This window comes from Aspergillus brunneoviolaceus (assembly GCF_003184695.1).
Source record: "Aspergillus brunneoviolaceus CBS 621.78 unplaced genomic scaffold BO95scaffold_29, whole genome shotgun sequence".
NCBI classification, from domain to species: domain Eukaryota; kingdom Fungi; phylum Ascomycota; class Eurotiomycetes; order Eurotiales; family Aspergillaceae; genus Aspergillus; species Aspergillus brunneoviolaceus.
In genome coordinates, this window is record NW_020290759.1 from 334,932 (window position 1) to 361,434 (window position 26,503).

Here is a 26,503-nt window from a genome sequence, read left to right on the forward strand (position 1 = left end):
GGTTCAACACAAGTTGACGACAACAACTCCTCGACCGCATCAATCTTTGACTGGCCTTTTTATTATTTTTAAGGGTCTTGATGGCTGATTATGACTATGATAAGGTGACTGTTTTACATTGTTTGAACGATGTCAGATATATAATATGATGGGCTCAAGCTATACAAACAGCGCGATATCAACTAACAAATCATTTTTCTACTTAGAATCGTGAAAGTCATGAAATATATTTAACATATTGTGGCTCGTTTTATAACGATTCATCAGAATCAGATCAGAATACCAATTGACTCAAGCATAAGCGGCCCAACCTAGAGTGCAGGAGGGGGACCTGTCAGCGTATGTCCACAAGTGTAATGAGGACTTTTGCCAGACTTACCACAGTATAGTACAGCGAGATTCTTTTCATCGGTAGCCTGCTGGATAAGTTCATTCACAGTGGCCGTCACGCTCAATGTCTTGCCCAGCTTCTTGGCTACTACGGTGAGTGCACGGTCTGCTTCACTCGGCTCGTTGGCAGAACGCTGATCCATATTGCCCGTGATGACCGGAGGCCCATCTTCATCAGCCGCATCCTGCGCGTCTTGCATTTTCTTCAGCCGCAGCGGTGACACTGTCCAGCTGTAGAGCGGATCGTATCGAAGCACATCCAGAATCGTCATAATGCTGTACGACTCCTGCCGCAGGGCATCAAGTGTAAACTCGCAACAGCGCCTAAAAACCCCTTCGGTCTTGCTGATGCCCATCCCATCAACCAGGTCGCGTGTAAGGCGAAAGGGAACAACTTCGGGGACTGGGAGGACTCGGCCTTGTTCAAACGCAACGCCTAGATCGATATGAACGACCTCACCAGTTCGCTCGTCCAGTAGAATGTTATGGCCGTGTCGGTCGCCCAGGCCCAGCACATGACCTAGAATCGAGATCGCCGCAGTGCTCCGGGTGTATGCCAGCCTCTTGCTGAACCAGTCGTCCGGGTTGTTGAACTTCTCCATGAAGAAGAATCGCATCACAGGGTGGAAATGCTCCGTCACTTGGCGGAAGGTGCGTACTCTCTGCTCGAATGACCGTGTTTGAACATCGCTGATATGTTTACGGCATACGTTCGGTTTCATGTCCTTGGGGAAGTATTTCTGATGTGCCGGCATCAAATAGTCGTGAAGCGGGATTGTATGGGGAACAAACTCAATTATTCCAGCGTTGGATGTGAGAGGCAGCACCTTATAGGTCCGGATTCCCAGGTTTCGTTGCCGAGTGGCTTGGTGATCTTTGAGGAGGCTGCTGACTTGCTCGAAAACCTGTTCCATGATAGCATCCTGCCGCAGGTCATCATTTCCTCCTTTGAACTTGGATAAATGTCAGCATGGCGAAGAAGACCAGTCCAATACTAAAGCTTACCAGTTGCTTGTATCGTCGCCCGTTGCTAGCAATCGCCGTGACAATCTTCGGGGCACTGACACCGGAAGCGATGGTGAAATCGGGCTGGTAGCCCTGAAGCCTTGGTACATCGCTATAGTCGCAGTCAAGGCGGATCTCAATTCTCATCGTTGGGGGTGGAAGTTTTAATTCAGATGCATCTCGTTCGAGACGTTGGCCAGTGGACAATTTTTTCAACGGGACCTTGGCACCACTCTTTAACTTATCGTCTGGTTTGTCGATTGCAAACCGCACGTAGCTAATGTTTGCATTATGCACGTTCACCCACGTCGTTCCCATGCGTTTGTCGTTTTTGAGGCCGTCGACCAGCTTGTTGGCTGCCCTGTAGCGAGATAGGGCTAATTCATCCTTGCCGCCCTTCGATTTGCTGCTTGCAAAAATTTGATACATACCATGGAATGGATGTTCGACGCAAATGCGATATATCAATGCAAAGAGCATCTTTTGAAACTCATCGGAAATATCTAGAAGGCGGGACGTCAACTGATTCATCAGAGAGGCAAATTTGCGGCTAGGGACTTGGTGAAGGTATTTCGACACAGCCATGTTCGCAATCGGACTATCGGATTTGTCAAGCCACAACGCGCAGAAACGCAGAGCATCGTTATTGTACGATTCGCTCTCTCTCAAGCACAGCAGGTAATTCTCGAGACACTGCTGAAGGAAAGCTTCCCGACTGCGCAAGAGACGTTGGTACTCGCGATCATCGAGATCAAACCATTGCTTGGTCTTCGCCCGGTGAAACTTGAGCGCTTCTTTCTCTCTGCCTGAGGCCGCTGTCAACATTTCTTCCAACGCGATAACTTCTTGTTCTTTGCGGTTGCGAAGTTGTTCGACACGCCTGAAATCCTCCAACCCGTCAGGGTTCTGTAATTGCTGGTCACAAAACATTGCAAACCCGTGATAGACTCGACCAGCATCTTCTCCCCGTGAGCGGTGTTTAAGTTCCTTGACTGCTACCGACATGTAGTCCTGTATGATAGTTTCTGGCTTCTCCAATCGCGCTTCTGCAGTGCGGTGACCCTGAGAAAGTCAGCACCGGCCTTGACGTTACAGATGAAAGCGACAAGAATTTGGGTTCAACTTACTAAAGTCACGAGAAGTTCAGCACGGCTCATGGGGACTGCTTGCTTGTGTAGATCGTTTCGATCCTTGAGTTGTCGCAGCATTCTGATGGATGCAGCCATTTCGCCCTGATCCCATAGGACATTGGCTAGATCGAACTTTGCCGCTCCTTCAGTATCTATTCCCAGCAGCGCGCTCTGGGATGCAAGCTTCTGAAGACAAAACGCAATCTTTAGCGAAGCTTGAGAGATATCGTGGCTCTGCGCAACCTCAAGCGACTGGCGAAGAACCTTGATTTCCAGTAACAGCGCGTCTGAGTCTTGGAGGTTGATTGCAGACTTGAGGATGTCCTTTTGCCTGATCGTAGAGAAAAGCGCCTCATGACAGATCAAGATCTCCACAACCTCGTCCGCACTATTTTTGCTCAGTAAACAAGTTTGTATGCACGTGAAAGAGAGGTGTTCTGATACTCACCTGGTTCTTTTCAACCAAGAGTTTCTGGATGCTATCTTCTGCCACTCCTCGTTGATCTCATCCGTCGATTTTGCACTTAGAACGTCACTGATTTCTGTCATGATCCCCAAGACCCTCATAGCAGTTCTCAAGTCGCCTACTGACCGACTGCTGCTGTTCAACAATTCCAAGCTGCTCAGCAGGCACTCATTGACGGAATTGGAGATATCAGCTAGGGTTCTCGACGTGCTGAGACTCTGAAAGGTCCGAAAGACTGCCCCAGACGGGGATGCATGCAAAGGCGAAATAGGAATATCCCACTGTCGCAGACTGGTAGCTGTCTGAAGCATGCTATCGAGAGACAATGAAGTGTCCTTCGAGTTTCCGGAAGCCACAAAAACGGAGTTTGCAATACCCTGAAGATTCGTCGAATGAAGTGCCTTCAGGACACTGTGGACATTCGCTGTTTCACTCATCTGTATCTCACTGTCATATCGTGCGCTCTGGAACAATAAGTTCTTGAGGCCAGAGCTTTCGTGTTCGAGCTTTTTCATAACAGCTGCTAGAGACGAGTCCTGCTGAATGCCATAGAAGATATCTGGATCGTCTATTTCCTGATATATGGCGTGCAGGACGTCTGGAGGAGCCTCGTACTTGGCAAGCGATGAACGACGAGATGTGGAACTCATTCGCGAAGTGTAAATCTCAAGAAAAAGAAGTCCCGTCTTCGGCAAGAAGCATCGACTGGCTGCTGAGGACGCCTCGGCAAAGTTAATATCGAGCCATTCATCGCGCTCCACAATGGTCGACTCATCTGGCCTTGGCTGGTTTCGGAGATAGAGAATGCAGTTTATGACGAGCCGCGCGTGAGGTATGGTGCTATCGTTGACCTGCCGTAACACCTTCTTGAAAATCTCGGAGATCGTGTAACGAATGTCCACGTCGCCATGCAGGTCTGCCAGCAGAACCTCATGAAGAATCTGTGGCAGAATCTGCACTGCTAGGTATGGCATGACGTTCAGAAGAGTGCATAATGGTCCAATAACCGGGTCTTCGGAAGCAGCTTTAGACAAGAAGAGCCCGACATCTTTCGCAAAGTCATTTGCAGAGACGCTGGGGTCCCATCCGAACCCGTGGCCTGTGCCGGCTTTCGATAACCGCGTAGGGATACTGGGACAGTGGTAGGGGTCCCATGTCAAGGCGCTGAGAAGGGAAGGGGATATAGCGTTGCGGCAATCGCCAAGCTCAGGGAAGTTGCTTAGGTTGCTGACGATCGATTGCATCGTACGTTCGACAAGGCCCACCTCGGCATGACTGCTATTTTGCAGCATATTACAAAGCTGTGTCAGGATACTGATTCTTGAGCGGTGATTTGAGTCCAGGATTGCGCGGGGCTGCAGTGTTTCGAACAAGGTGGGTTCCTGTTCTCTAGATAGAGAATCGCTGATACTGCCTGTGGCGGCAAACGCTTTTCCAATCACTTTAGCAGCCCAAATCTTGTATTCATCCCGGCAATTGAACCTTTCCAGCGTCTGACAAACCGTTACAGCGCTTGCAATTGCCACCTCATCACTTTCTGTCTGATCAAGATGGGGATTATGGTCTCGCGGAAGCTCATTCTCGGCGCACAACAACGATACAACATGATCTGAGACAGGTCTGCTGAGAAGACTATTCCGAGAACTTTGGTCGCCAAGGACATGCAGTAACAAATTATGCTCAGCTTCGCTTTGTGCTCCTCTTTCGCTTGTAGTCGCTCCTGAGCATGACCTCACCAATAGCCTGAATAGTTCAGACTTCTCGGCACTCATAGCGGAGGACTCGTAAGAGTCCAGAGCTGCTTCGAACCACTCAAGAAATTCTTCCACTTTAGCCATTACCCGTCGCAGGAGATCCTCTTGTGTCGGTTCTGTCGGTGGTGATGCAACGAATCTTCTCAACGAGAGCAAAGTTGTAACCGCTATTCCGGCCATAAGACCGGGACACTCGCTCAGATAGCCCTTTCCTGCGTCCAGCATGTACCAAAAGATTCCGAGTGCATCTTCTGCGCAGAATAGATCAACCAGATAAGGCCGAAGTGCGTGGATGATCATTTCAAACGGATAATCCCGCAGCATGACAGGGCCGGCAACACTGATGAGGATCCTGACTTTTCGAATGACAGAGCAAGCGTGAAGGGAGCCAAGGGCTGGGTGGATGAATTCCAACAGTGCGCGACAAGTAAAGGTTGCTAGAGCAGGTGTCCAGATGGTTGCTAGCTCGTATCCACTACGCTTGCAAATGAAATCAAGCTCATCGATGAGATAACGAGCCCTGAACGACGGCTGCTGGTTTGCAGGTAACACGGTGCTTGAGCAGCTCTTACCAGTGATAGATCTCAGAATATCATGGGCCTCGCGAAAGTTGCTCTGCCTTTGAAGCGCTCTTTCGACTTGGTCGTATTGATCAAGTGTTTTAAAAAAGGTTGCTATAATTTGAGGAAACTGCCTTTCAACCAATGATATGAATCTGTCTGCACCCAGCATCCTCTTCAGTTGGTTCTCCACGCCCTTTGGCTGACTTCCTTGGCTAGGAGGAATACTGATATCGCGAGCAATGCTGTAAGCCTCTGCTTGATAGAAAGACACGGCTACAAGTTCAACGAACGGTAAGCCAGTACAAGCCGCAAGCTCTTCCGCCTCATGCTCATTCCAACGCATCATGACCTGACCGACAGCCTCATCTTGCACATCAAGCAACATATCTTTGGTGCTGGCATATCCGAAGACACTATAAGGTAATGAGGTTAAGGACTGGCCTTCTGTCCATGTGTAGATAATTTGGGAGCAAAAAAGGCGAAAGAGCTCTTTAGCATCTTTGAGCCCAAGTATGTCTGCAACCTCTTTCATGCACTTCTCGGCATACCGTAGTGAGAGTGGAACATGAGCAGGAGTTTCGAACATGTGATAGATACTCCTGCGGAGTAGTGTGTGCCACACAGATGCAAGTCGAGCCAAAATGAGAAGTCGAAGAGCGATCCCTTCAATCCAGTCCGGGTCTCGAGGCAGGCTGCTCAACACATCACTGAATATGGCATCGTGGTTGGTGAGAGGGAAATTGCCGAAAAGTTGAGGGATCAATTCGCCAGCCCTGAACTTCACGGCAGCGTCTCCTTGCCGGAGTATGGTGAAGAGACAGGTACGGGGAGAGGGGCTTGCTGGGCCGCTTGTATAGGCAGAATTGTGGACAAGAATCTCTCCCAGAAGCTCCGTCATCGCAATGAGAACTGAGGGAGAAGCTCTTTTTTTTGCAAGAAGTATATCCACAAACCATGTGTATATGTCAGTCGCCGAATCAGAGAAGTGGTCTTTCTCTTGCCCAGTCCATGATTTGACAAAGCTTTGCATCATACGGAGACAAACAAGGTGAGAGTTTTCGCAACGTTCTAATCCGTAGGACTGGAGGCACTTCTCAGCGAGATCCTCGAGTATGTTTAGCAACGATTCGCGGCTTAGGCTAGCACTGGCCTGATAGACATAGGGGAGGAAATCCCGAGCAGACAAAATGTCAATCTCGTCAAGACTAGTCAAATACCTAACAATGTCCTCCTCGCTGGACAGCTGATCAGGAGAGGCCAAGTAGACATATATCTTCTGGAAGCAAGACACTTGAACAGTAAGACAGCGTTGAAATGTGGCACCATCTTGGAGCAAGGGAAGTGCTTCTCGGTTATTGTTCAGTATGCCTGTGACCTCTGCCAACTGGTCATAGTCAGTTAGCATTGGATCGTCCAAATCCATGGGTTCTTCACCGCGAGAACTCAATATTTCTCTCTGTCGTTGTCGGGATTCTTCTAGGATTTCCGCCAGGGGACCTAACAAGCCGCACAGAGCATTCGACACAACTGACTTGGGAGCAGAGAGTAAATTCTCCGGTGTCAGGTATGGCGACAGGATTGCTAGACAAGCGTTCACAAATACTGATTCTCGGGTTTTCATGAATGAGCATAGACTTTCCCACAGTAGCTGACTATTTTTGTGCAAAGAGGCCGTTCGCTCTCCCACTTGCTCTGGTAGACATTCCGTGTACAGGGTAACAGCGACACAGAAGGACACAATTATCTGCACTGTATCCGTTGTTATATGATGTGACTTCTCATTTGAAAGTGACTGCCAGGCCTGCAAGAGACTCTCGGATTTTGTATGCAACAAGTCAAGGATAATGCAATCATTTGGGTCAGGCCGAGAATATGATTTCATCGGCAATGGATCCTGGACAATCCATATATCCGCGCTGTCTAGCACATTTTCGAGGTCAAACAGATAATTCAACAGCTGCTTGTTGCTGACGAAGTACTGCCAGCCTTTGGCAACAGTACTGTTAAATCCTCCAGGTTGACTTCTTGGCAAAGAAAGACGTCTGTTTGTACAAGCAAGAAGCACATTGATAATATCCAGAGGGCGAGCGAATGATGCCACTTGTGCTATATGCATACGATCTGTCACCGTCCCTGTTCAAAATCAGTGAATTGAGCGATAGCTTTGAATGGTCCCGAGACAAACCTATTGTCCACGATTCGCGAAGCCAAGACGATATCTTACTTGAAGCTTCCGTGACTAATCCCGGGTTGATCTGCGCTGTCTTACGAATGATTGTAGCCCAGAGTGCTAGAGATGAATCGGACAGAGAAGACGGTCCATTCAGGTTGCTAGGAGAAAGCATCGAATTGATTGACTGGATGACCACAGAGTAGTCTAGAAGGTCAAAGTGAAGAATGTTGTGCATGACGTTGCAAGCTGCTCTGGATGTTGCTTGGGAGGTTGAAGCCCGAGACGCAAGTTCCCAAGCCTGTTCCCAATACGATCTCAAGGATAATGAGCCTGCATTTGGACTGCTTGCGATACTACAATCTAGTGCGTCAGTCACTTCCTACCTCTAGTACTCGGCATGCCTGACGAACCTTGCAATGGCAACCATCGTCCATATAGAAATGGCACTGTTATCGTCAAGCATACTAGGAAGTAATCGTTCAAGCAACATAGTTTTCGAATCAATGCTCCGGTAGCAATTGTGGAGAAAAGGTAGTAATTGTAAGGCGCAGACTCTGCTTGCATTTGAGGCAGTTGTGGATTGTCGAATAATATCGTCGAACATCGAGGTCAGGCGACGCTTCTTCGTCGAAGATTTAACTTCAGAAGGAGTAGAAAGCCGCACAGCGATGTCCTCTAATAGCTCAATCAGCTTGGCTGTAACCCACAATATAGTCCAATTATGCTCGGATCTTGGGGCGTCGAGACGAGGCCAAGTGAAGTATTCGTGCCGTTCAGTCGAAGTGAAACGGTGGAAGGATAGCTCGTCCAACTGCAACATATCCTTCTCTGGCCGTTTTGTGTACTCTGTCTGCAGAGTAACCAACATATCTTCGATCGTGTGAATTAGAGATCCGGACGGCTCTCTGTGAGCTGCGTCAATCAGAGTAATTATACATAGCATAGAAGTCACAATCAATTCATCCTTCAAGCCTAGAATCTTAGTGGGCCACAGTCGCCTGATCACCGGGATAAGGTTGAGCAATGATGTCCGAGCAAGATCTGACTGTTCAGGCAATACCTTCATCATGACTCTATTGATGCAATCAAAGGCGGCTTGGTAGCCATTCCCAGCCAAGCTTGACGAGCTCAGAAGCTTGGTTAGCTCTTGAAGGATCTCCTCGGCTGACTCAAGGATCGGAGCTGTTGGACACCCAATAAGAAGCTTAATACATAAAACAGCTTCTGTAACTGCACTTGTGTCGGGTCTAGAATTTTCCCTGAAGGACACTCTGGACGGTGTTGAGGCACCATTGGCCGAGGCAACAAAACTGTCTAAGGTAGACAAGCGATGGGTTTGCGCACTTTCTTGACGGTCAGTCTCGTGCGACCCTAGAATTTGTAGGCAAAACTCTAGAAGTTTGTCCCATTCATTGCCGGCAAGGTGTTCAAGGTGGGGAGGAAAGCTCAATAGAGTAGTCAAGCATTTGATGTAGTCCACACCGAGGATCTCTGCAAGAGGAGCTCCGGGAGTTGATACAGTCTCCGTGACGTGGTCAACTATCGCGCGGACCGACTTCGTCCGTAAATTAGGCAAGAAAACATCAATGGCCGTGCGAAGGACGGATGCACATGATGCTAGACGCGAGGCAGAGGCCCCTTTCGAGCTTGCGCGTGTATACAGGGACTTTTCCACTGAGACATATCGAAATAAGGACTCAAACAGCTTGTGGCAGGCTTTGTCATTGAGTGTGTTTCTATAAGGTTACACACGTATGTGTCAATCCACAAAGATTCCCAAAAATGGAACATACATTTCAGCATGGGACTTTGACGTACAACTTAGAACTTTTTCTGTTTTGCTGTAGTATATGTTTGAGATCTATTCAGTGTTAGAGCTTTTGCCATTAAAAGTGCTGCCAAGGTAATCAAAGGTGACCAACCGGCTAGACCATCTGACCGTGCCTTGAGCTTATCAGATGCCAGAAGCGCAATGGCTCCTTCGAGGGTAATTTCTCCCATAATGACGAGGACCTGAGGTCTCCCAGAGCAGTGCGACCACCTTCATCCCACAGTCTACGGGAGTGCCTGCACTGGTATGGTTCGATGACACCGCATGTGAATCTGAAATTGTTGTTGGTCCTCGTGCGGCGGGCGATTAGATAGAGGTACAGTACAACAGCCAGTTGGAGAAGGACCCGCTCTTGACCGCCCGGGATTTTGGTCGCGTCCTCCGACCTTTTTTGGCCCGGACAAACACATCTCCCCCATCTTCCGCTTCGCTGGTGCTCGTCGCAATAAGTTGGCTGCTGCAAGAGCAAGCTTCCTGCCAGGCATGGAGGACACAGATACTGTTGCAAGCCTTCGGGGCTTGAATCAGGATTTGCAAAACCTCTCGTCAGCTTTCGTTGTCAATATCGAGCGTCTCCGAGTCGAATTGGAGACTCACATTGAAGACTTCAAGAAGCTCCTCGACAAACCCACGAAAAACAATGCAAGCCGACAATCCGTTCTCTCGGGTATGTGCTAGCTCCTGGATCTCAAGGGACGCACTTAGGCGAGGCTGCTCGCTTGATTTGGCGCCAATGTGATGCTGATCATGTCTGCAATGCGATTTAGGGAAGGTAACCATTGGCAATGTCGAATACTCCATCAACCAGGATTTTCAACAAGGCGTACTCCAGCTTGCGGATACCCTGGATATCGATGAACTCGAAGCTGCGTTCTTGTTCTTCGATGCGCAAGTCGAGGCTCAATCACTCGACAGGCCCCTTCTCAACGTTGCGATCATGCGCTTTCACCAGCGCCGGCAGTTCTTGCTTGACTCGTTGCGCCTTATTCTCCAGGAATCATTCGAGGTAGAAAGGGAAACAAACCAAATAATCATGCAAGAAATGATGGCCCACGTGGTTGAAATCAAGAATGGTCCTTTGCGGAATGCTTCATTATACACCCGAAAGTGCATGACTGCCATGGTGGATGCGGAGAAGTGGCTTTCGCTCCTCGGCGATCAGGCTCAGAAGGCGACGCTTGTCGGTCAGATCGAAGATGCTGATACCATGGAGTTGCTAGAGTTCCAGCGCAACAGCCTACTGCAGCAGCATGAAACGCTTGGCGCCGTTCTAAGCTACCTTTTCAAAGGCCCTTATACCAGCCCTGAAGACCTTCGAGTTCTCGTGAAGCATCTTCGGACCCTTGATCGCTTCGACAGTTTAGTTGTTCACTATATCCCATGCATCGTATCTGCCTTTGAGCAACACGGATCCCCTGAAAAATCGAGCTCCTATCAAGAAGCCAAAAGTCTGCATAAGGAGATCGTCACTACAACGGTCGCTCAAGAATGGAAGCTGCCCACTTTTCATTCCGCAATCATTACACTCTGGCTCGCAATATTCAGCGCTTGGGATTTCGATGCTCCATCCTCGCCTGTGCAGGGAGTGGAACCCGAGAAAGACGCAGATGAGCGCACAGCTTTGTTCATGACAGCGCTGGATGACGGCGGACTTGATCTCCTGCTTACAGTCTGTTATGGTATCAATAATGAGGAATGGGCAGATCCAGCTCGCAGTGAGTTGGTAGCTTTGCTTCTGAAAGAGGTTGCTTCAGCAATGCTCGAGCTAGACCAGTGCTCCGAGTTTCTGAAGACTCTTCTCATGGAGAGCTTCGAGCTTTTCTCTGAGGCCTGCATCGCAAACATGCCGGATGCTGTTCGCATGTTGAAAACCGAAGAAGACTCTCAACGGCTTGATCACCTCACAGCTCTTCGAGATGGCTTGACCTCCACGCCTCATCGTGGCGTAGTCGAAGCTCGCACACACCTTGAATCCTTCTTGATGATCATGGCTTTCGCGTTCGAACAACGGCCTGACGCCGCGCAGGAGTTTTGGGCCGATCCTGACTCAAATTTGTACGGCTTCCTCCAGTGGGCCTCTAAGCGACAAACCGTTCCTAGGGTTAGCGCATTCTGTGAACTGCTATGTTCCATCTCTGTGGGCGAAGAAAATGCCACTGCAGCCCACCGGTTTCTTTCCGAGGAGGACAAATTTTTTTCTGCTAAGTTCAAGCGGTCGACATCTATGAATTGGACCCAGATGTTCGCTGAGCTAGAGTTGTACGCCGAAAGAGTCACGAACAAGCAGCCAGCGTCACAGGCAGTCCTACGCTCGAGGAAGTTGAATCCAGCTGATATGAGTGAGCCCGAGAGTCCTGTGATGCTTACTTGCTACCTCAGACTCTTGGATCATCTGTGCAGACAGAGCGCTACTATTAGAGATTGGCTACTTCACCACCCATCCTTCAACGTCGTCGGCACATTGTTGATGCTTTGCAGTGGATCGGTGCCCACTCATCTCAGGGCCAATGTTTTCACAGCTCTCGCAGCTCTCATGACCGAACGAACGGCCCACAATGGCAACGAGATGTGGCTCTCTATCGATCAGTGGATTTCCAACCCGAATACTGCAGGTATTGCTAAAGCTCCCGTGAATAGCAATGCGTTCGCATGGTATGAGCAGCAAATCTTTCGGAACATTGGTGAGCGTTTCGATCAAGCCAATGCTTTTGTCACTCTGGTCTCCTCACTTGTTACGCCTACCCCTGAGTCCGCCGAATTTCATCTCTCGTTACCTTTCCCGGAGAATCTCGGCTCTTCCTACCGCACGGCTGGCATTGAGCCATATGTTGACTTCATCATGGGCCACGCTCTTTCAAGAAAGGTCCCTGATATGAATGAGCGCCAGACTCGGTTGTTGACCCTTAATTGTTTGGAATTTGTGGCATGCTGTCTCAATTCATTTAACGAAAATCTGGTGACCGTCTTAAGTCAGCCGTCAGTGTCACCAGATTCTGCTTTCAAGTCTTCGACAATGGTGACATACATTCGTCTTCACCCCTTCGCGCGAGTTGCAGAATGGTTGTTCAACGAGGATGTCATCAAATCTCTGTTTGCCACAGCCCAACAAGATGTGAACGAGGTCGCCAGGGCATCGTCCGATTCCACGCTCGTCCTCTCCTTGCTGAGAAGCTTGAATGTCATGAATATGATTCTTGACCTTCAGTCAACCTACTTTAACATTGTCAGACCGATGATCAGGTCACAAGCGGATACAAATAGGACGACTGTGGCCAACTCTTCCCTTGCGGCCTTCGAAGACAGCATTCTAAACAACTTGACCATTGTGCCTGCACTGTGTCTTTACTGCAGTACCGGACATGAGGAACTCACGGTCATGTCCATGACACTGTTAGAGAAGCTGTCGAGCTCCCCGAAACTGAACAAAATCATGTCCCCTGAATTGTCTAAATGGCGATCCTCGAACAAAATCGTCGAGGTCCTCAGCTCTGAGGTAGACTTGGACAACCTAGCACGGCCTCTCACACATCAAATGGAAGTCGATGATCGGGAACTGGAGGCCGGCGACAAGTCCCCGGCCTACATTATCAGGAAAAGCCTTTTAGCACTTTTGAACGGCTGTCTTGGGTCGATAAGCGATAGACCAACGATAGCTCACCTCCTTCTCGGCTTCAATAGCATAGGTAGTCTTCTTGACGTCTCCCCTGATGGCATGTTTGCCAACAAGATGTCCTTGCTGCATGCCATCATCCAGTTCGTGCAAGACTTTCCTGGTGCAATGGATGGCAATATTCTTCCGTGGCTGATGCAGATGAAGCGTATGGCGTTCCAAGTTCTGAAGAATCTCTGGTCATCGAAGATATCGTCGTATTTCACACTTGCTGAGATGCGTGGCTCCCGATTCCTCGCTAATATGCTCGCACTTCAGCCCATAATCGGACCTCACACGTCATGGGATGGTTTGCCAATTATTGCGGATGAATTCTGGCTAGCTGAGTCGACTTCGGCTTACGCGGAATTTTTACTCCTCAGAAGCTTCCTTTTCGATTACGCCGCCATAGAGATTCGCTCGGCTGCTAAGCTTGGAGCACCGACTCTTCAAGCCGAACTTATCTCCACCCTATTCGGCACCTCAACGTCGGAGACAGGAGAGACCACAGTAAATCCTTCTGTGTTTGATCTCTTCGACTTTGCCGATCTAGACATTGCACGTTCTCTACCTATGCCTGATCTTCTTGTCCTCGAGGGCCTTGACTTTGATGTGTGTGCGAGACCAGAGGCAGACCGTTCCTTGGTTCTATACAATATGGCCGAGGTAGTGGAGTTGATTCAAGTGAGAAAAGAGGAATTGTTCGCTAGAGGGCATTTACACGAGGAACAGTTTATTGCTGAGGCCGAAAGTCTCATGCTGTTCATAGAAGCAACAAACCGGCTCCGACAGATCACGTTCAATCGCTTCTTGGCCCTTCGATCCTGGGCTGAGCTTATCACAACCATGCTTTCCTCTGCAGAGATCGAAGGCGGCCGACGAACTACCTTCATTCTACACTCACTCCAGCTCATTCTACCCAAACTTGAAGCCGCTATTCAGAATGATATGCCGGAGGCGTTAGAGTTGGCAAGACTTACCGAGACATTGGTTAGCAAGCTGGAGTCTTCTAGCTCCGAATCTCCCAAGCCAAACCTGAACACTGCGCGCAGGGGTGGCGATGTGCTTGATGAGAAGCTTCACCAGATGTTCCATATTTGCGTGCGCGGCGTGATCATGGCTACTGGAAATGTCAGTCTCAGGGAGAGTCTTTACAACATATGTTGGCATTATGTTGCCCGCATCGTTTCATCCAACGCGGCTCATGACCTGATTAAGAATCAAAGCCAGCAGATCATCAAGGCAACCGGCCATGCCCTGGTCGAAGCCATTTGCGATGATGCATATGCCGGGCAGGAGACATGTCGTGTCTCGGCTGTTCTATGTCTCAATCTTTTGGCTGTCTTAGATAGACAGACGGATCCAGTTTTGGTTGAATTGATAGCGCAGACGAACTACCTAAGCCTTTTCCTCGACGCGATCCGGGTTTTGCCAGTGGAACTGAAGAACACCCAAGCAAGCGGTAAGCTCGAGTCCTTTCGTTGGCCGATCGCATGACTGACAGATCAATGAAATAGATACCCCCCTTCTATTGTCTTACTATCAATCTCTGCTGTCTTTGTTCCAGGAGCTGTGTCAAACAAAGGTTGGGGCCACGCATGTCTTGAGGACTGGACTCTTCCAAGCCGTGCGTGAGTCGCAGCTCTTTGCCGCCGACCCTGATCTTGGAATCGGTAAGTACATCGGTTCTTCCGCTTCCATGGCTTGATCTTTTCACTAATGGAAGCAGATATTGACAACACCGATGCTCTACGCAAGTACTACGAACTGCTTGATGCCTGTCTTCGGGTGGTTGTCTCAGCGGTGTTCTCTCGCGGGCTTCACAACGAGCAGATGATGGAACGAACGCGCACGTTCCTCACCGAAAACAGACAAGGCATGGTGGGCATCTTCAAGCGATTTGCTCGGATTAGCGGCACTGGTAATGCGGACCATCAAGGCACCTTGGGTAGCCTTGTCAAGTCTTACATGGCGCTCATTACCGCCACCGACTTTCTCGATGTACGTGCTGCCCTATTTTCCTCGATTCGCTTCCTTCCACTAATTTTGATTCCTCTAGTTCGAGGAGATGGAACTTGAAGAACGCACAGGGGAGCCGTTGTTCTCATGAGCCGGACCTCTTGTGAGTCGGGTAGCTGGACAAGCTATGGGGGGGATTTTTTTTGATAGGGATTTTGATGTATATGAATATGTTTATCAGCCGATGGCGCGAACTAAATTAGCTCAGGAATGAGACATTAGAGGGTGGACTTTTACCAAGAATAACAAGGTTCAGAGGTAGATGTACAGTACTGTACTAGGTATAACATGGCGGGGTCCTCCAAAATACGCATACTGGGGGGTCTTAGCCAATCATGTCTACCGCCATGAACGGAAGTATTATCTTATCTCCGGGGACTTTTAGTCAGTCCCAGTCCGTGCCGCCGGTGGTTCAATCTAGCCTGTGACGCCCCTTCGACAAACCTACTAACCTCACCACCACTGCACGCTGCCCATTTCACTTCGATTCAGTCATCGTCCTCCATCGTCGCACCATTTTGTTGTCCTCGCCTTCTCCCCAGCAGTGTACTGTGGATTTCAAGAATTGACCTGAGAAAAGACTTGCCATGCATGATAGGGCTCGCCCGCACTGATTCTGGGTCCTTCCGACGCTGAGCGCTCCCATACCCTCACCACCCTTCTCCTCGGACTGAACCGGGTAGATGCAGCAGAATTCAAGAGGCGCCCCCGAGCAGAGGAGCGGTAAGCGCAAATCGATCGGTAAAAGAAAGCTATCCGATTCAGAAGACGCCTCGCGCCAGCAGCCGCAGCAGCAAGCGACCATCTCCGAGCTTCTTTCACGCAGTAATCACCACCCCGCTCACGGCGACAGCCGAAGCCATCAACACCAGTCCCCGACAACCAAGCGTCTGCGCCTGTCGCCCACCCTCCCAGGCCCCTCCCACCCTCTAGTCAGCCCTCGAGAACAGACCTCGCCCGAAAGGATGTATAACTTCACGAATGCGGAGCCTCGGTTAGGCGAGGCCATGGGCCAAACCGCGGGCGGGGCCGGCGCGGCCAACCCTGCGGTCCGACCTCGACCGTTCAATGCGGCGTCGCGCCAGGGCAACTTCACCCCGCATACTGGTGCGAAGCGGCTGGTTGTCAAGAATCTCCGGACCGGGTCCCGGTTGAACCCGGATGCATACTTCGAGAAGGTCTGGGATCAGCTTGATGCCGCGCTAGTGGCAATTTTCGGTGGCGGGAAGCCGGAAAAGTCGCTGGAGGAACTCTATAAAGGCGCCGAGCATGTCTGTCGGCAGGGGAGAGCCGCGGCCCTGGCCAAGCGGCTCTCGGATCGATGTCGGGACTACGTCACCGGGAAATTGCGCGAGAAGCTGACGGCGCAGGCGGCTGGTGGCACCAACATCGAAACGCTGCGGGCGGTTGTCGAGGCATGGTCGCTATGGCAGTCCAAACTGGTATGGTGACCAACCGCCTCATCAGGTCGACGCGGATTGAGATTCACTGACAGTCATCAGGTAACCGTCCGCTCCATCTTCTATTATCTCGACCAGTCTTTCCTCCTCCACTCCAAAGAGTATCCCGTCATTCGCGAGATGGGCTTGATTCAGTTCCGGCAGCACATATTTTCCGATCCAGTATTAGAGCCAAAGATCCTGCAAGGCGCTTGCGACCTAGTGGAAGCGGACCGGGACGAAGCAAAGAGTATGGTCGCCGATTCATCCTTACTCCGAAATGCTATCGATCTATTCCATGGACTTGATATCTACACATCCGCCTTCGAGCCGGTCTTTGTTGCCGAATCGGACAAGTTCTTCTCTTCATGGGTTCAACGAGAAGCAGCCGGCTATCTGGCGACATTGGCGGAGAGCAGCCATAAGTTGATTGAGCGGGAGGTCAACCGATGCGAACTGTTTTCTCTGAATCGAAGCACGAAACAGAAACTTGCAGAAATTCTCGATCGGACTCTAGTCGCTGAGCAGGAAGGGGTTCTGCTCAACCAGAAGGATATACTGGGCCTCCTACGGGCGGGTAACAAAGTTGCCCTGGAAAGGCTTTACTCCCTCCTCCAACGCAAAGACCTGGGAGCCAAGCTGAGGACCTCATTCAGTACCTATATCATCGAGGAAGGGTCCGCGATCGTGTTCGACGAGGAGAAAGAAGCAGACATGGTGGCGCGTCTGTTAGACTTCAAGCAGCAGCTTGACGACCTTTGGAATGGATCATTCCATCGCAACGAAGAGCTAGGCCACGTCCTTCGCGAAGCCTTCGAAACCTTCATGAACATGGGGAGAAAATCTGCATCTACGGGAGGAACCGACAATCCTAAGACTGGAGAAATGATCGCAAAATACGTGGACAGGCTACTCAAGGGCGGCTGGAAGCTGGCCCCTACACGAAAAGCGGAGGATATGCCGTTGGCAGATGAAGATGCCGAAATCAACCGGCAACTCGATCAGGTGCTGGATCTGTTCCGGTTTGTTCACGGCAAAGCGGTGTTCGAGGCATTCTACAAGAACGACCTTGCGCGCAGGCTGTTAATGGGCCGGAGCGCCAGTGACGATGCGGAAAAGAGCATGCTTTCGAGGCTCAAGACTGGTACGTTCCCTCATTTTTGAAGCCCTGCTGGTCCATTGCGGGACAGAATATCGGGCTCTTACTAACAGAATTCAGAATGCGGATCAAGCTTCACACACAACCTGGAGTCCATGTTCAAGGACATGGATGTCGCTCGTGATGAGATGGCCGCGTATAGCTCCATCCAACGCGAGCGGCGACACCGGCTCCCGGTTGACCTGAGCGTCAGCGTGCTTTCAGCGGCCGCCTGGCCGACATATCCCGACGTCACGGTGCGGATACCCGCCGAGATCGCGACCAGTGTGGACGACTTCGAGAAGTTCTATCACACCAAATACAACGGGCGGAAACTCAACTGGAAGCACCAGCTGGCGCACTGTCAGCTGCGCGCCCGGTTCCCCAAGGGCGACAAGGAACTCGTGGTCAGCTCATTACAGGCGATCGTCCTGCTACTGTTCAACGATCTTCCAGAGGGCGGATCCCTGACCTACACCCAAATCCAGGAAGCCACCATGCTGTGTAAGTACGCTACTCGTAAGGGCATTGGATTCCTTGCTGACTGCTTTGGAATATAGCCGACCAGGAACTCCAGCGAACGCTCCAATCCCTCGCGTGTGCGAAGTACCGCGTGCTGGCCAAGAAGCCCAAGGGCCGCGAGGTCAACAAGACGGACGAATTCGCCTACAACCCTGGGTTCTCCGACCCGAAGATGCGGATCAAGATCAACCAGATCCAGCTGAAGGAGACCAAGGAGGAGAACAAGACGACGCATGAGCGGGTCGCGGCGGACCGCCACTACGAGACGCAGGCGGCCATCGTCCGCATCATGAAGAGTCGCAAGACCATCACCCATCCGGAGTTAGTGGCCGAGGTGATCAAGGCCACGCGGAGCCGGGGAGTGCTTGAGCCGGCAGAAATCAAGAAGAATATTGAAAAGTGAGTGTCAGACAACAATCTCTATCTAAAGAAACTTCGGACTAACCATGCTCTCAACGTGCAGGCTCATCGAGAAGGATTACATGGAACGCGAGGAAGGAAACCGGTACCAATATGTGGCCTAGACCGCATCTTTTTTTTTCTTTTCCTATTCCTTCGTGTGGGGTGCTATGGTGTGCTGGTGTAATGATTTCAGCTTACCATATCCCATCGTATTGATGATGATTACGCAGTAACCTTGTTTAATATAACTATGGCATGATCATGACCGACCTGATTTTTGGTGGGGGGGGGGGGGCAGTAGTAAGAGAAGTAGCAGTTAAGAGAAGTAGACAATGCAGTAGATTGAATAGTGTAATTCCCATTGATGGAATAAAATCAAGGATCCAAGCCACTGCCATTCGTGGAATCTTCGCAATGATCGTCCATTGACTACATCGACCGATCTGTGATCGCTAGTCATTCTGGATTACGTGGTGAAGAAGTCCGTTCAAGACTCGGAGTCTGCTTGTTCTGACACGCGGCAACGCTGCATGCACCTCGGGATAGTTGCTTGATTGAGCGATGCCCATCCCTTTAACCTCACTCACGTGTCCCATTATACTACCGGTATACTCCGTAGTCAGTTGCATGATAGTCCCAAGCATACTGCGCGATGCAGGCACTAATCATAATAGAACATCGCTGTACTCTGTACTCCGTTACCCATAGGTCCCAACAATTCCTCCCTCCCACCGCACCGCAAGGCATGCAACTGCAGCGTGTCGATTCAGACCCGGCCTGGGAAGTTCAGCCACCAGCAACCGCGCAGCCAATTCTCTACCTCCAGACATTTCAGTTCGGTTCTCTCGTCCGAGAAATCTGATTGATGAACGAGAAGGATTAACAATATCAACTGAGTTCTCCGTATCATAGTCAATTCATTCTACCCTGTTGGAGGATATAATGTAAGAAGCGATGGGATATCATTGTTAATCCTAGCTTAGAGCTAGCTATCTTACCCGCCATGAGATTGTATATCAACTGGATGGATGGGCTGAGAGCGCTATACTTTTGTCTGCAATTTTTGAAAAAAAAAAAAAAAAAAAAAAAAAAAAGGAAGGAAGAATAAAAGAGGTCACAGACGATTGTCTTAGAAGTGCCATCTCTCTCTCTCTCTCTCTCTCTCTCTCTCTCTGTATAAATCATCAATTCTCCAACGGATGAGGGGGATGTTCGGATGCCTGCGTTCCAAGTGATACTATACTCTATGGCGATTTGTTCCAGGAGTCGATGGTATGCACCTCGAATTTCGGTCAACAGTAAACTATGTATAATATATGTACACAGAAGTTAAAGAGCACTTGCTATAAAGAACATTTATTAGCACAAACCCTACTGCAACCAGAGAGAACCTCCAGATCGAGAGATAACTTCAATGTTTCATATTCCGGCGGCCAGTCTCCGGATACAATAATGAGATCTCCGAAGCTTGCAACCAACAACATGTGCTGGGTGCATGGATCACAGCTGGAGGCCAATATCATAAGTGACTAGTACCTCAGTGGCCTGGCTTGTAGAGGCAAAAGTGAGCGGTGAACACCTTGGCCAGGCTCGGCGGAAGATAGTTGCCCGCTCCATCGTCCTCGGTCCCCTCGCGAAGCTGGCACGGCGTCCCCGATGTTGTCACCAGTTCACCTGTGGTTTTCACCGTGTAGTCCGTGTAGAGGACCGGAAGATTGAAGAAGCATGGTGGCAGATTGTCGATCGCGTATCCCGAGCCCGGAATGATGCTCGTGGAAGGATTGTAGGTGCCGTTGTAGCCTTGCGCGGTCTGGCACTGCAGCGAGCTACTGATCAGAGCCGGGAGGTTGATGCTATATGAATTGTACAGAACGTCGAAGAAGTCCGCTGAGAGGGGGTCGGAGAGATCCTCGTAGTAGGAACCTGACCCGGGTCGCTCGAGGGTGTAGCAGACTGACCCCGCCTGATCGAGATTCAGCACAGTGCCTCGACTGCCGGCGCAGTTGTCGACAGAATGGCCGTTCTGGATGATGTAGACGTTGGAGCTGGCGAGCATGTATCCCACGAGAGACTGTTGGATCGCGGTCTTGAGACCACTGGCAACATTGTCACAAGCCATGTTGGGATCTGCGAACCGGCCCCCGGCGAAGAATTTGGCCATGTCGGTGGTATAATATTTCCCATATATATCGGCCGAGGTGTCAAGTGCGTAGTCTGGAAAAGAAGACAGATCACCTGTCTCGAAAACGGCTTGAGCCAGATTGACCAAGCTAGTGTTGTACTGCTGGACCACCACGGAGAGGCGATCTGATAGAGCAGTGCCCGGCTCGGCTAAGAAAGCACTGCTGTCGGCTGGGTCACTTGGGTTGGCTAAGACGGAGATCATGCTGAAAACTCCGCCCAAAAGTGCTGAGAAAGAACTGGTAAAGGTACTGATTGAGCCGAGGCCACCACTAAGAATGGTGAATCCCGCGGCCATGGCCCCCATGATCTTGACTAGATCCGCTTCGTCGCTCTTGGGAGTCAAATAACTCGTAACATCCCCAACCATATTATCAATATCCAAAGAGGTAATAAAACCGTCCTCAAACACAGACGTGGACATCTCCCGCAGACATCGCTGGAAGACGGAAAAGGCCCGTTGAGCGAAGAAATATGGAACTTGGTCGTTTGAGGCCGGGCAGGTTGTAGGTAGTTTGCAAGCGTTGTCATTAGTGATATCTGAGCAGCCGGTGACGCCTGCTATGCTATACTTGTTGAAGTAGGAATCAATGTTTGGAAGCGTCGTAGTCAACACTGGGATTCATTAGACGGCATGAGCGAATACGGCAAGTGCCTTACTTACCATGGCTAGTTGATAACGCATGACGCGTCGTCTCGAATTCCAAGGCCAAGCCAGCCTGGCTGACTTCCCATGAAGTGACTGCCGTGTCGGTCAATGTCAACAGACCCTCGCAATCGATGGTATTATCCGCGGTGGTATTCAGAGGCGTATACCGCAACACAGTCTCCTCGTAAGTGCAACCGCTGCCGCTATCACCCGGAACTAAAGGCAGAATCTGATAATTGAGGTTGTAGAAGCCTTCCGCGCAGCTGGAAGCGGGACATTTCCCCCCTGATGCGGAATATAAAACGGTCGTGCCTGATTTAGGGGCAAGTATCATGGAGACTGAATACCCTCCATTGATATTCGGCCCTTGAGCAAAGTTCAATCCGGCACTGAGATCGGTCACCACAACTTGGTCATCAGCTGCTGTAGTGATGATGAGCTCTAGGTCGCTAGGAGCGTACCCTCCAACTGAATCATCGAGGACAACGGCCCAGTGGGTGGTTAGCGAAAATGTTTCGTAACCCGCTGGTTTATCCCAAAACGTGTATTCTCCAATTCCTTCGAAAGGACAGGTATCGTCAAAAGCAAGCGTGTGGTACCAGATGGCACCCACCGCATCTTTTCCATTCTGAGGCCGCATATCAGCTGGACCAGCAGACGCTCTGAATGCTGTGGCAAAGGACTGTATGATAGGCTGGAGGGCATCGTGGGGCCAAATTTCATTGGCGTAGTTGTTGGGTGCCGCATCGGTGTTCTGCTCAGGCCACAGGTTTCCAATATAATGTCCTTCCGGTCCATCATTCTGTGCTTGTCAGTGATTCACCTCCTGTAGATCTGTGAAGCCTCAGGAAGAGCAAATTACCCAGGTAATATATTCCACAAACTCGAGCGCATCGCTCTCGATTTCCAAAATATCGTGAAGCCGTTGCATGAAATTGGTCTCTCCTTGGCGATAAACATTGGTCGAGTACTGAATGCAATCAGTAAGGTACTTAGTGGCTAGGGAATAGAGAGATTTTCACCGAGTTCTTATACTGCATCAAGCTCAGGGCTATAAGTTCATGGTTAGCGACTGGAAGCCTCAACCAACGGAAGCGAGGAGAGACCCACGAATCATGTAGGAGGCACCCTCAGTCTCAGCCGCATCAATGATCACCTGGTCGCGAGCCACTCCTCCAATGCCTCCGCTCTGGTCGGCGGCATCTTGTCCCAACGCTGGCCATGCAGATTCCCAGCTAAAAAGTCCGTCGGTGAGGTTTCCCCAATAATACCACCAGCCAGCGTCACTCGTCCAATAACCCTCTGTGTCGTCGAGATCGGGAATCCAAAATACATCATAGCCGTCATTGCCTGTCACGGCAGCTTTGAAGGCCTCCCAATTGTGCCAAGTTCCTCCACCGGAGCTATAAGTACTCACCATGTATTTGTCACCCACCGTGTAGTATGCCCCATAACCCATAGCATCGCGACACAGAGTGACATAGCCTGCAGGGCCTTGACCACAGGAGGGCCCCCCAGATGCGTACACATCCATACTGATGAAGATACGAAAATCGTAGCCCTGATTCACGATATAGTGGCTCATCTCTTGAACAAGTTTACCAGGGAAGCTATCCGTTGGGCATTGGACGTTGAGAGCAAATCCATCAAGACCCATAGCAATGGCATCGTCCACATCCTGCTGGATATGATCAGTTGTGATATTGCCGACCTAGGATTGTGAGTCTTCTGCTTTTATTGTGTCGATTTGTGATATGGTTTTGCTCACCATGTAGTGGGCAAAGACTGCACGGCCAGTAGCCGTCTTGATATGTGCTAACATTGCCATTAGGCAAAGTAGCCATTGGAAGATTGACATTTCTGCCCTTCTGCTGACCCGGAGGCATAGCATGTTCAAGCTGCTTGTTCTTCGTCGCGAAAAGAGCTACTTGAGCTTGGGGGAAAGAAGGAGGAAGAAGTTGAGACAGACTCGTTATGAGGCTGATATTGCAGGTCTGATACCTGTAGAGAATAGGAACTTTCCATACTTTTATATCCATTGCAATCGAGCGACACTTCAGTATGCTGCCACTTTTGAGACTGGAGCACTACTAGTCCATTTGGAGAAGAAGTTGGCGATTTACGAAGCTCAGTCAAGATGGAGATGAAAGTCTGGTATAGACTGTTTGCAGCGGACCTGGCTAGGCCTATTCGAGGCGGCACTTGTTGCCTTAGTGCTGGAACTAGAAGAGCGTTCATCCTAGCTCCCGTGAAGGCTTTGCTAGTTGATCACTCCATCAAGGGTGGTAAGGGGGGTAAAACGAGATTTTTTAAAGCGGTCCTCTTTGGAAATAAAGTATCTCATTTGGAGCAAATCAATAGTGTTCCAGTTGTTACAGTGGGTGTTAGTATGGGAAACAATGCCATTGGTCACCGTTCAACCCCTAATTATGGCAGGGTTTTGCTGACTCGCTGCTAACCACACGTGGAATATACAACGTTCAGATATCAATCTATATCACTCTTCCACGTAGACCCTTTTCTAAGCAATGTCCTATAAAGAATGAAAAGGTAGATGAATACAGACTGCAAAAGATTCTACTAAGAGACATTATATTGACACGAATCAAGTCATCACTACGTGATTCCGTCTGCCCTCAAGACTCACGATTATGAAGGATCTCTATCGTTGGCTCCAATCTTTGTAGAAGGGGACAAGTCGTAAGTACTAAGCTATTGTGGATCCGGCTTATTTCAGGGACCAAGAGCGCATGAGCCATGAGGGTGAGTTCGCCCCCCGGCTAGCCTACTACCGAGTGCAGACCCTCGGCCTCGAGGGGCTATTTCAATTTCTTCTCAAGACTCTCGCGGTAGCCTACTACAAAGTGACTAGTGCCAATTGACCAGCAGATACTTGAGGCCCTGCAGTGGTTCGGTTGTGATAGCTAGGTGGTGGGTCGTGGCGTCCTGCCTCGGAGATGAGGTTGAGACCCACCGCGGTCTGCGGAGTGCAGACCCTTTTCCCCTGAGCCTCAACCGAGGGCTGATCTGATTAAGTCTAGGTGGTGGCCTTCTCACCCGACGGCCAGTTACTACTAGGTGGTAGGTAGCGTACGACTGTGATGATAGGACTTTGCGCTTGTAGGACGGGGACCTGAGGACGAGCGCGCTGCTGCAGAGCCTCGAGGACACGGTGCACGGCTGCTGATGTCTGGCTTCTGGGGGTACACATTGCTTTTCTGGTATACTAAGCTGTGGCATCTTTGACACATTGTCAGTCCTTCAGGATACGGTCAAAATTGTCAACTCTCGGAGAAAACTTATTGAATCCGGAATTTACCGCCGACGAGGCAAGCACATTGCAGTCACGTAGGGAGCAGAAGCAGCAACTATGCTAGCACTCACGCGCACGGAGAAAGCTAGAGCGTGGCGTAGGAAGTCAAGTGCGTAGTCTAGGCTTTCTCCATTGGAACTTGAGAGATGAATTGGAAAAGCATGATGATAGATATCAGTCCGAGACTGACATGCTTTTCGGCGAACAACAACAACTTCAACAAGATATTGCGGCGAGCGTATGAGGGTGTTATAGCATGGCAACATTGGAAACCGAAAATAGCTCGGGAGGAAAAGAAATCCCGATCAGGTGAGTCGACGGCCAACAACCTCCAGCTCAAATACCGTAAGATATGTTGTCGCATACATGCACCGCTGCTTCAATAAGCTATCGCATCAGCCATCATGGATGGATGGAACAGCACCTGGCCTGGCAGGTGAGCCGAGTGGCCGGAAATGGCAACTCGGAAGGCGGTAACAGAAATTGCCGGCAGGGATGGAGGTTGAACCCCCTCCGAGTGATGGATGAGCTGGAGCTGGCGCTTGAATGCACAGGGTCTAGGCTACCGATATGCTTTTTTCACCTGGAAAGAATTCATTGTTCACGTGGAAGGTCTGATTCTTATGCATCGACCTTACGGAGTTACGGTGGACATGCAATAATTCTCACTTTCCGAGCGTTGGTCAGAACTGAATAGGAAAGAATCGTCCGATTTAGGACGGTGTACGCGCCCCCGCACTATTCCTGGGATTGCCGCTGCATCGATCTGACAGCGGAACTTTGGAACTATCAATCTTCTGCCGCCCTTCCATTTTTTTCAGAGTCCCATGATCGGGTTTCTCCTGCAGGGGAGGGGCTGAAATGTTGGGATGTTGATGTGGTTACTACATGAGTACTTGTAAATGTAAAGATCATATGCATACCAGTTGTCAGCAAGATTGTCTCAACTGGCAACAGGTTGCAGAATTATGTGCTGGATCTGATGTGTTTGTGGATCTCGAAAATATTTGTTGGACAACCTGACTTGGCTCCCTGGTATGGGATAACGAAGCTCGTATATTCATTTATCTGAGCAGTGCTGGATTGAGATAGCTAGGCAAGCTTGATATGCTTTGCGATGCATTGTGACTCGAATGAACGATTGGAGCACAACAAACCTGTATCAACTTGCCACGCCATTGCAAGATACGGTTTCGGAGTACTTAGTAGATGCCTCCGAAACCAGAAGGATTACGCACCGGTGACATCGATTGGAATAAGCCACCAAATGGATTCGCCTTACGATTAGCCGGTTGTTGAGTCGGTCATGGAATCTCCTGTGCAGTACTCATGATACTTACTGTACAGTCAACATGTTAATGCTTCCACTGACTTGCGCATTTGCTGCTCTGCAAGTCCGAACAACTCTGTAGAATCTGCATCCAGACTCGGGTCGACTGTGGAGGCATGTCGCGGGCAAGATTAGCGGGAGGACCGCGGAATTCCCGCAAAGGGTAAGCCGAAGCGCTTGTCAAGGTTCCAGACCCATGGGGTAAGGTTGGCGGGGCTGGTTCAAGGGGAAATCAACTCCCAATTGCCAGATCCAGAACCCCAGCATACGATCCATTGAACACACAGGTCAAGTCATGCGAAACCATTTGTTCATGTGAGCAGCAAAGAATTGATTGTCCACGGAAGGGGGACGACAATTGAGAACATTGAATGGACAGAGTGGGCAAATCGAACTATTGGGGAAACAGGTTACTGCGTCTACTCCCCCTACTCCTCATACCACCACTTCTTACGCCATGTTGAAGTCGTGGGTTGCTCGTTCTCATTCTCTTCGCGACTGGTATTTAGCCCAGCTGTTGCGCCCTCATCCTTGGTCCTATTCCTGGTC

General features: G+C 50.1%; 5 protein-coding genes across 5 annotated transcripts; 1 reads left to right on the top strand and 4 right to left on the bottom strand.

Annotated features, from left to right (window-relative positions):
* Positions 1 to 216: 216 nt before the first annotated feature.
* Positions 217 to 9,569, bottom strand: atmA (DNA-binding protein kinase TEL1). Its single transcript, XM_025584242.1, has 9 exons — positions 9,404 to 9,569; positions 9,300 to 9,342; positions 7,892 to 9,217; positions 7,494 to 7,834; positions 2,974 to 7,441; positions 2,523 to 2,913; positions 1,396 to 2,457; positions 380 to 1,343; positions 217 to 311 (listed from the first exon to the last, which is right to left on the bottom strand). The coding sequence occupies exons 1-9, from the start codon at positions 9,480 to 9,482 to the stop codon at positions 292 to 294; spliced, it is 8,694 nt and encodes a 2,897-aa protein (XP_025442907.1). The 5' UTR covers positions 9,483 to 9,569; the 3' UTR covers positions 217 to 291.
* A 181-nt stretch (positions 9,570 to 9,750) lies between these two features.
* BO95DRAFT_473138 (cullin-4B) lies at positions 9,751 to 18,747 on the top strand. The gene is made up of 9 exons (XM_025589702.1): positions 9,751 to 9,979; positions 10,080 to 14,423; positions 14,479 to 14,634; positions 14,691 to 14,962; positions 15,673 to 16,422; positions 16,483 to 17,563; positions 17,639 to 18,061; positions 18,118 to 18,478; positions 18,543 to 18,747. Exons 1-9 carry the CDS (start codon positions 9,796 to 9,798, stop codon positions 18,601 to 18,603), a joined length of 7,632 nt encoding a protein of 2,543 aa, XP_025442908.1. The 5' UTR covers positions 9,751 to 9,795; the 3' UTR covers positions 18,604 to 18,747.
* A 1,052-nt stretch (positions 18,748 to 19,799) lies between these two features.
* On the bottom strand, positions 19,800 to 20,611 carry BO95DRAFT_442264 (uncharacterized protein). The gene has a single exon (XM_025586386.1). The coding sequence runs from the start codon at positions 20,598 to 20,600 to the stop codon at positions 20,019 to 20,021; it is 582 nt and encodes a 193-aa protein (XP_025442909.1). The 5' UTR covers positions 20,601 to 20,611; the 3' UTR covers positions 19,800 to 20,018.
* Positions 20,612 to 21,318: 707 nt separating this feature from the next.
* BO95DRAFT_495051 (uncharacterized protein) lies at positions 21,319 to 23,133 on the bottom strand (the record flags this gene model as incomplete). Its single annotated transcript, XM_025590813.1, has 5 exons — positions 21,319 to 22,113; positions 22,174 to 22,281; positions 22,334 to 22,362; positions 22,422 to 23,022; positions 23,080 to 23,133. 5 exons carry the CDS (start codon positions 23,131 to 23,133, stop codon positions 21,319 to 21,321), a joined length of 1,587 nt encoding a protein of 528 aa, XP_025442910.1.
* Positions 23,134 to 24,647: 1,514 nt separating this feature from the next.
* BO95DRAFT_110923 (uncharacterized protein) lies at positions 24,648 to 25,134 on the bottom strand. The gene has a single exon (XM_025580368.1). It carries the CDS (start codon positions 24,986 to 24,988, stop codon positions 24,743 to 24,745), a length of 246 nt encoding a protein of 81 aa, XP_025442911.1. The 5' UTR covers positions 24,989 to 25,134; the 3' UTR covers positions 24,648 to 24,742.
* Between the last annotated feature and the right edge of the window lie 1,369 nt (positions 25,135 to 26,503).

What these genes read in the sequence shown, in the direction of transcription:
- atmA (XM_025584242.1), bottom strand. Translation starts at nt 9,482, where the DNA reads ATGGGAGAAATTACCCTCGAAGGAGCCATTGCGCTTCTGGCATCTGAT. An exon ending in AACAGAAAAAGTTCTAAGTT is followed by an intron (nt 9,218 to 9,299) that starts GTACGTCAAAGT and finishes GTAACCTTATAG; the next exon opens with AAACACACTCAATGACAAAG. An exon ending in TCGCGAATCGTGGACAATAG is followed by an intron (nt 7,442 to 7,493) that starts GTTTGTCTCGGG and finishes GATTTTGAACAG; the next exon opens with GGACGGTGACAGATCGTATG.
- BO95DRAFT_473138 (XM_025589702.1), top strand. Translation starts at nt 9,796, where the DNA reads ATGGAGGACACAGATACTGTTGCAAGCCTTCGGGGCTTGAATCAGGAT. An exon ending in CCGCCACCGACTTTCTCGAT is followed by an intron (nt 14,963 to 15,672) that starts GTACGTGCTGCC and finishes TAGATGCAGCAG; the next exon opens with AATTCAAGAGGCGCCCCCGA. An exon ending in CGCTATGGCAGTCCAAACTG is followed by an intron (nt 16,423 to 16,482) that starts GTATGGTGACCA and finishes GACAGTCATCAG; the next exon opens with GTAACCGTCCGCTCCATCTT.
- BO95DRAFT_442264 (XM_025586386.1), bottom strand. Translation starts at nt 20,600, where the DNA reads ATGGCTTGTGACAATGTTGCCAGTGGTCTCAAGACCGCGATCCAACAG.
- BO95DRAFT_110923 (XM_025580368.1), bottom strand. Translation starts at nt 24,988, where the DNA reads ATGCGACAACATATCTTACGGTATTTGAGCTGGAGGTTGTTGGCCGTC.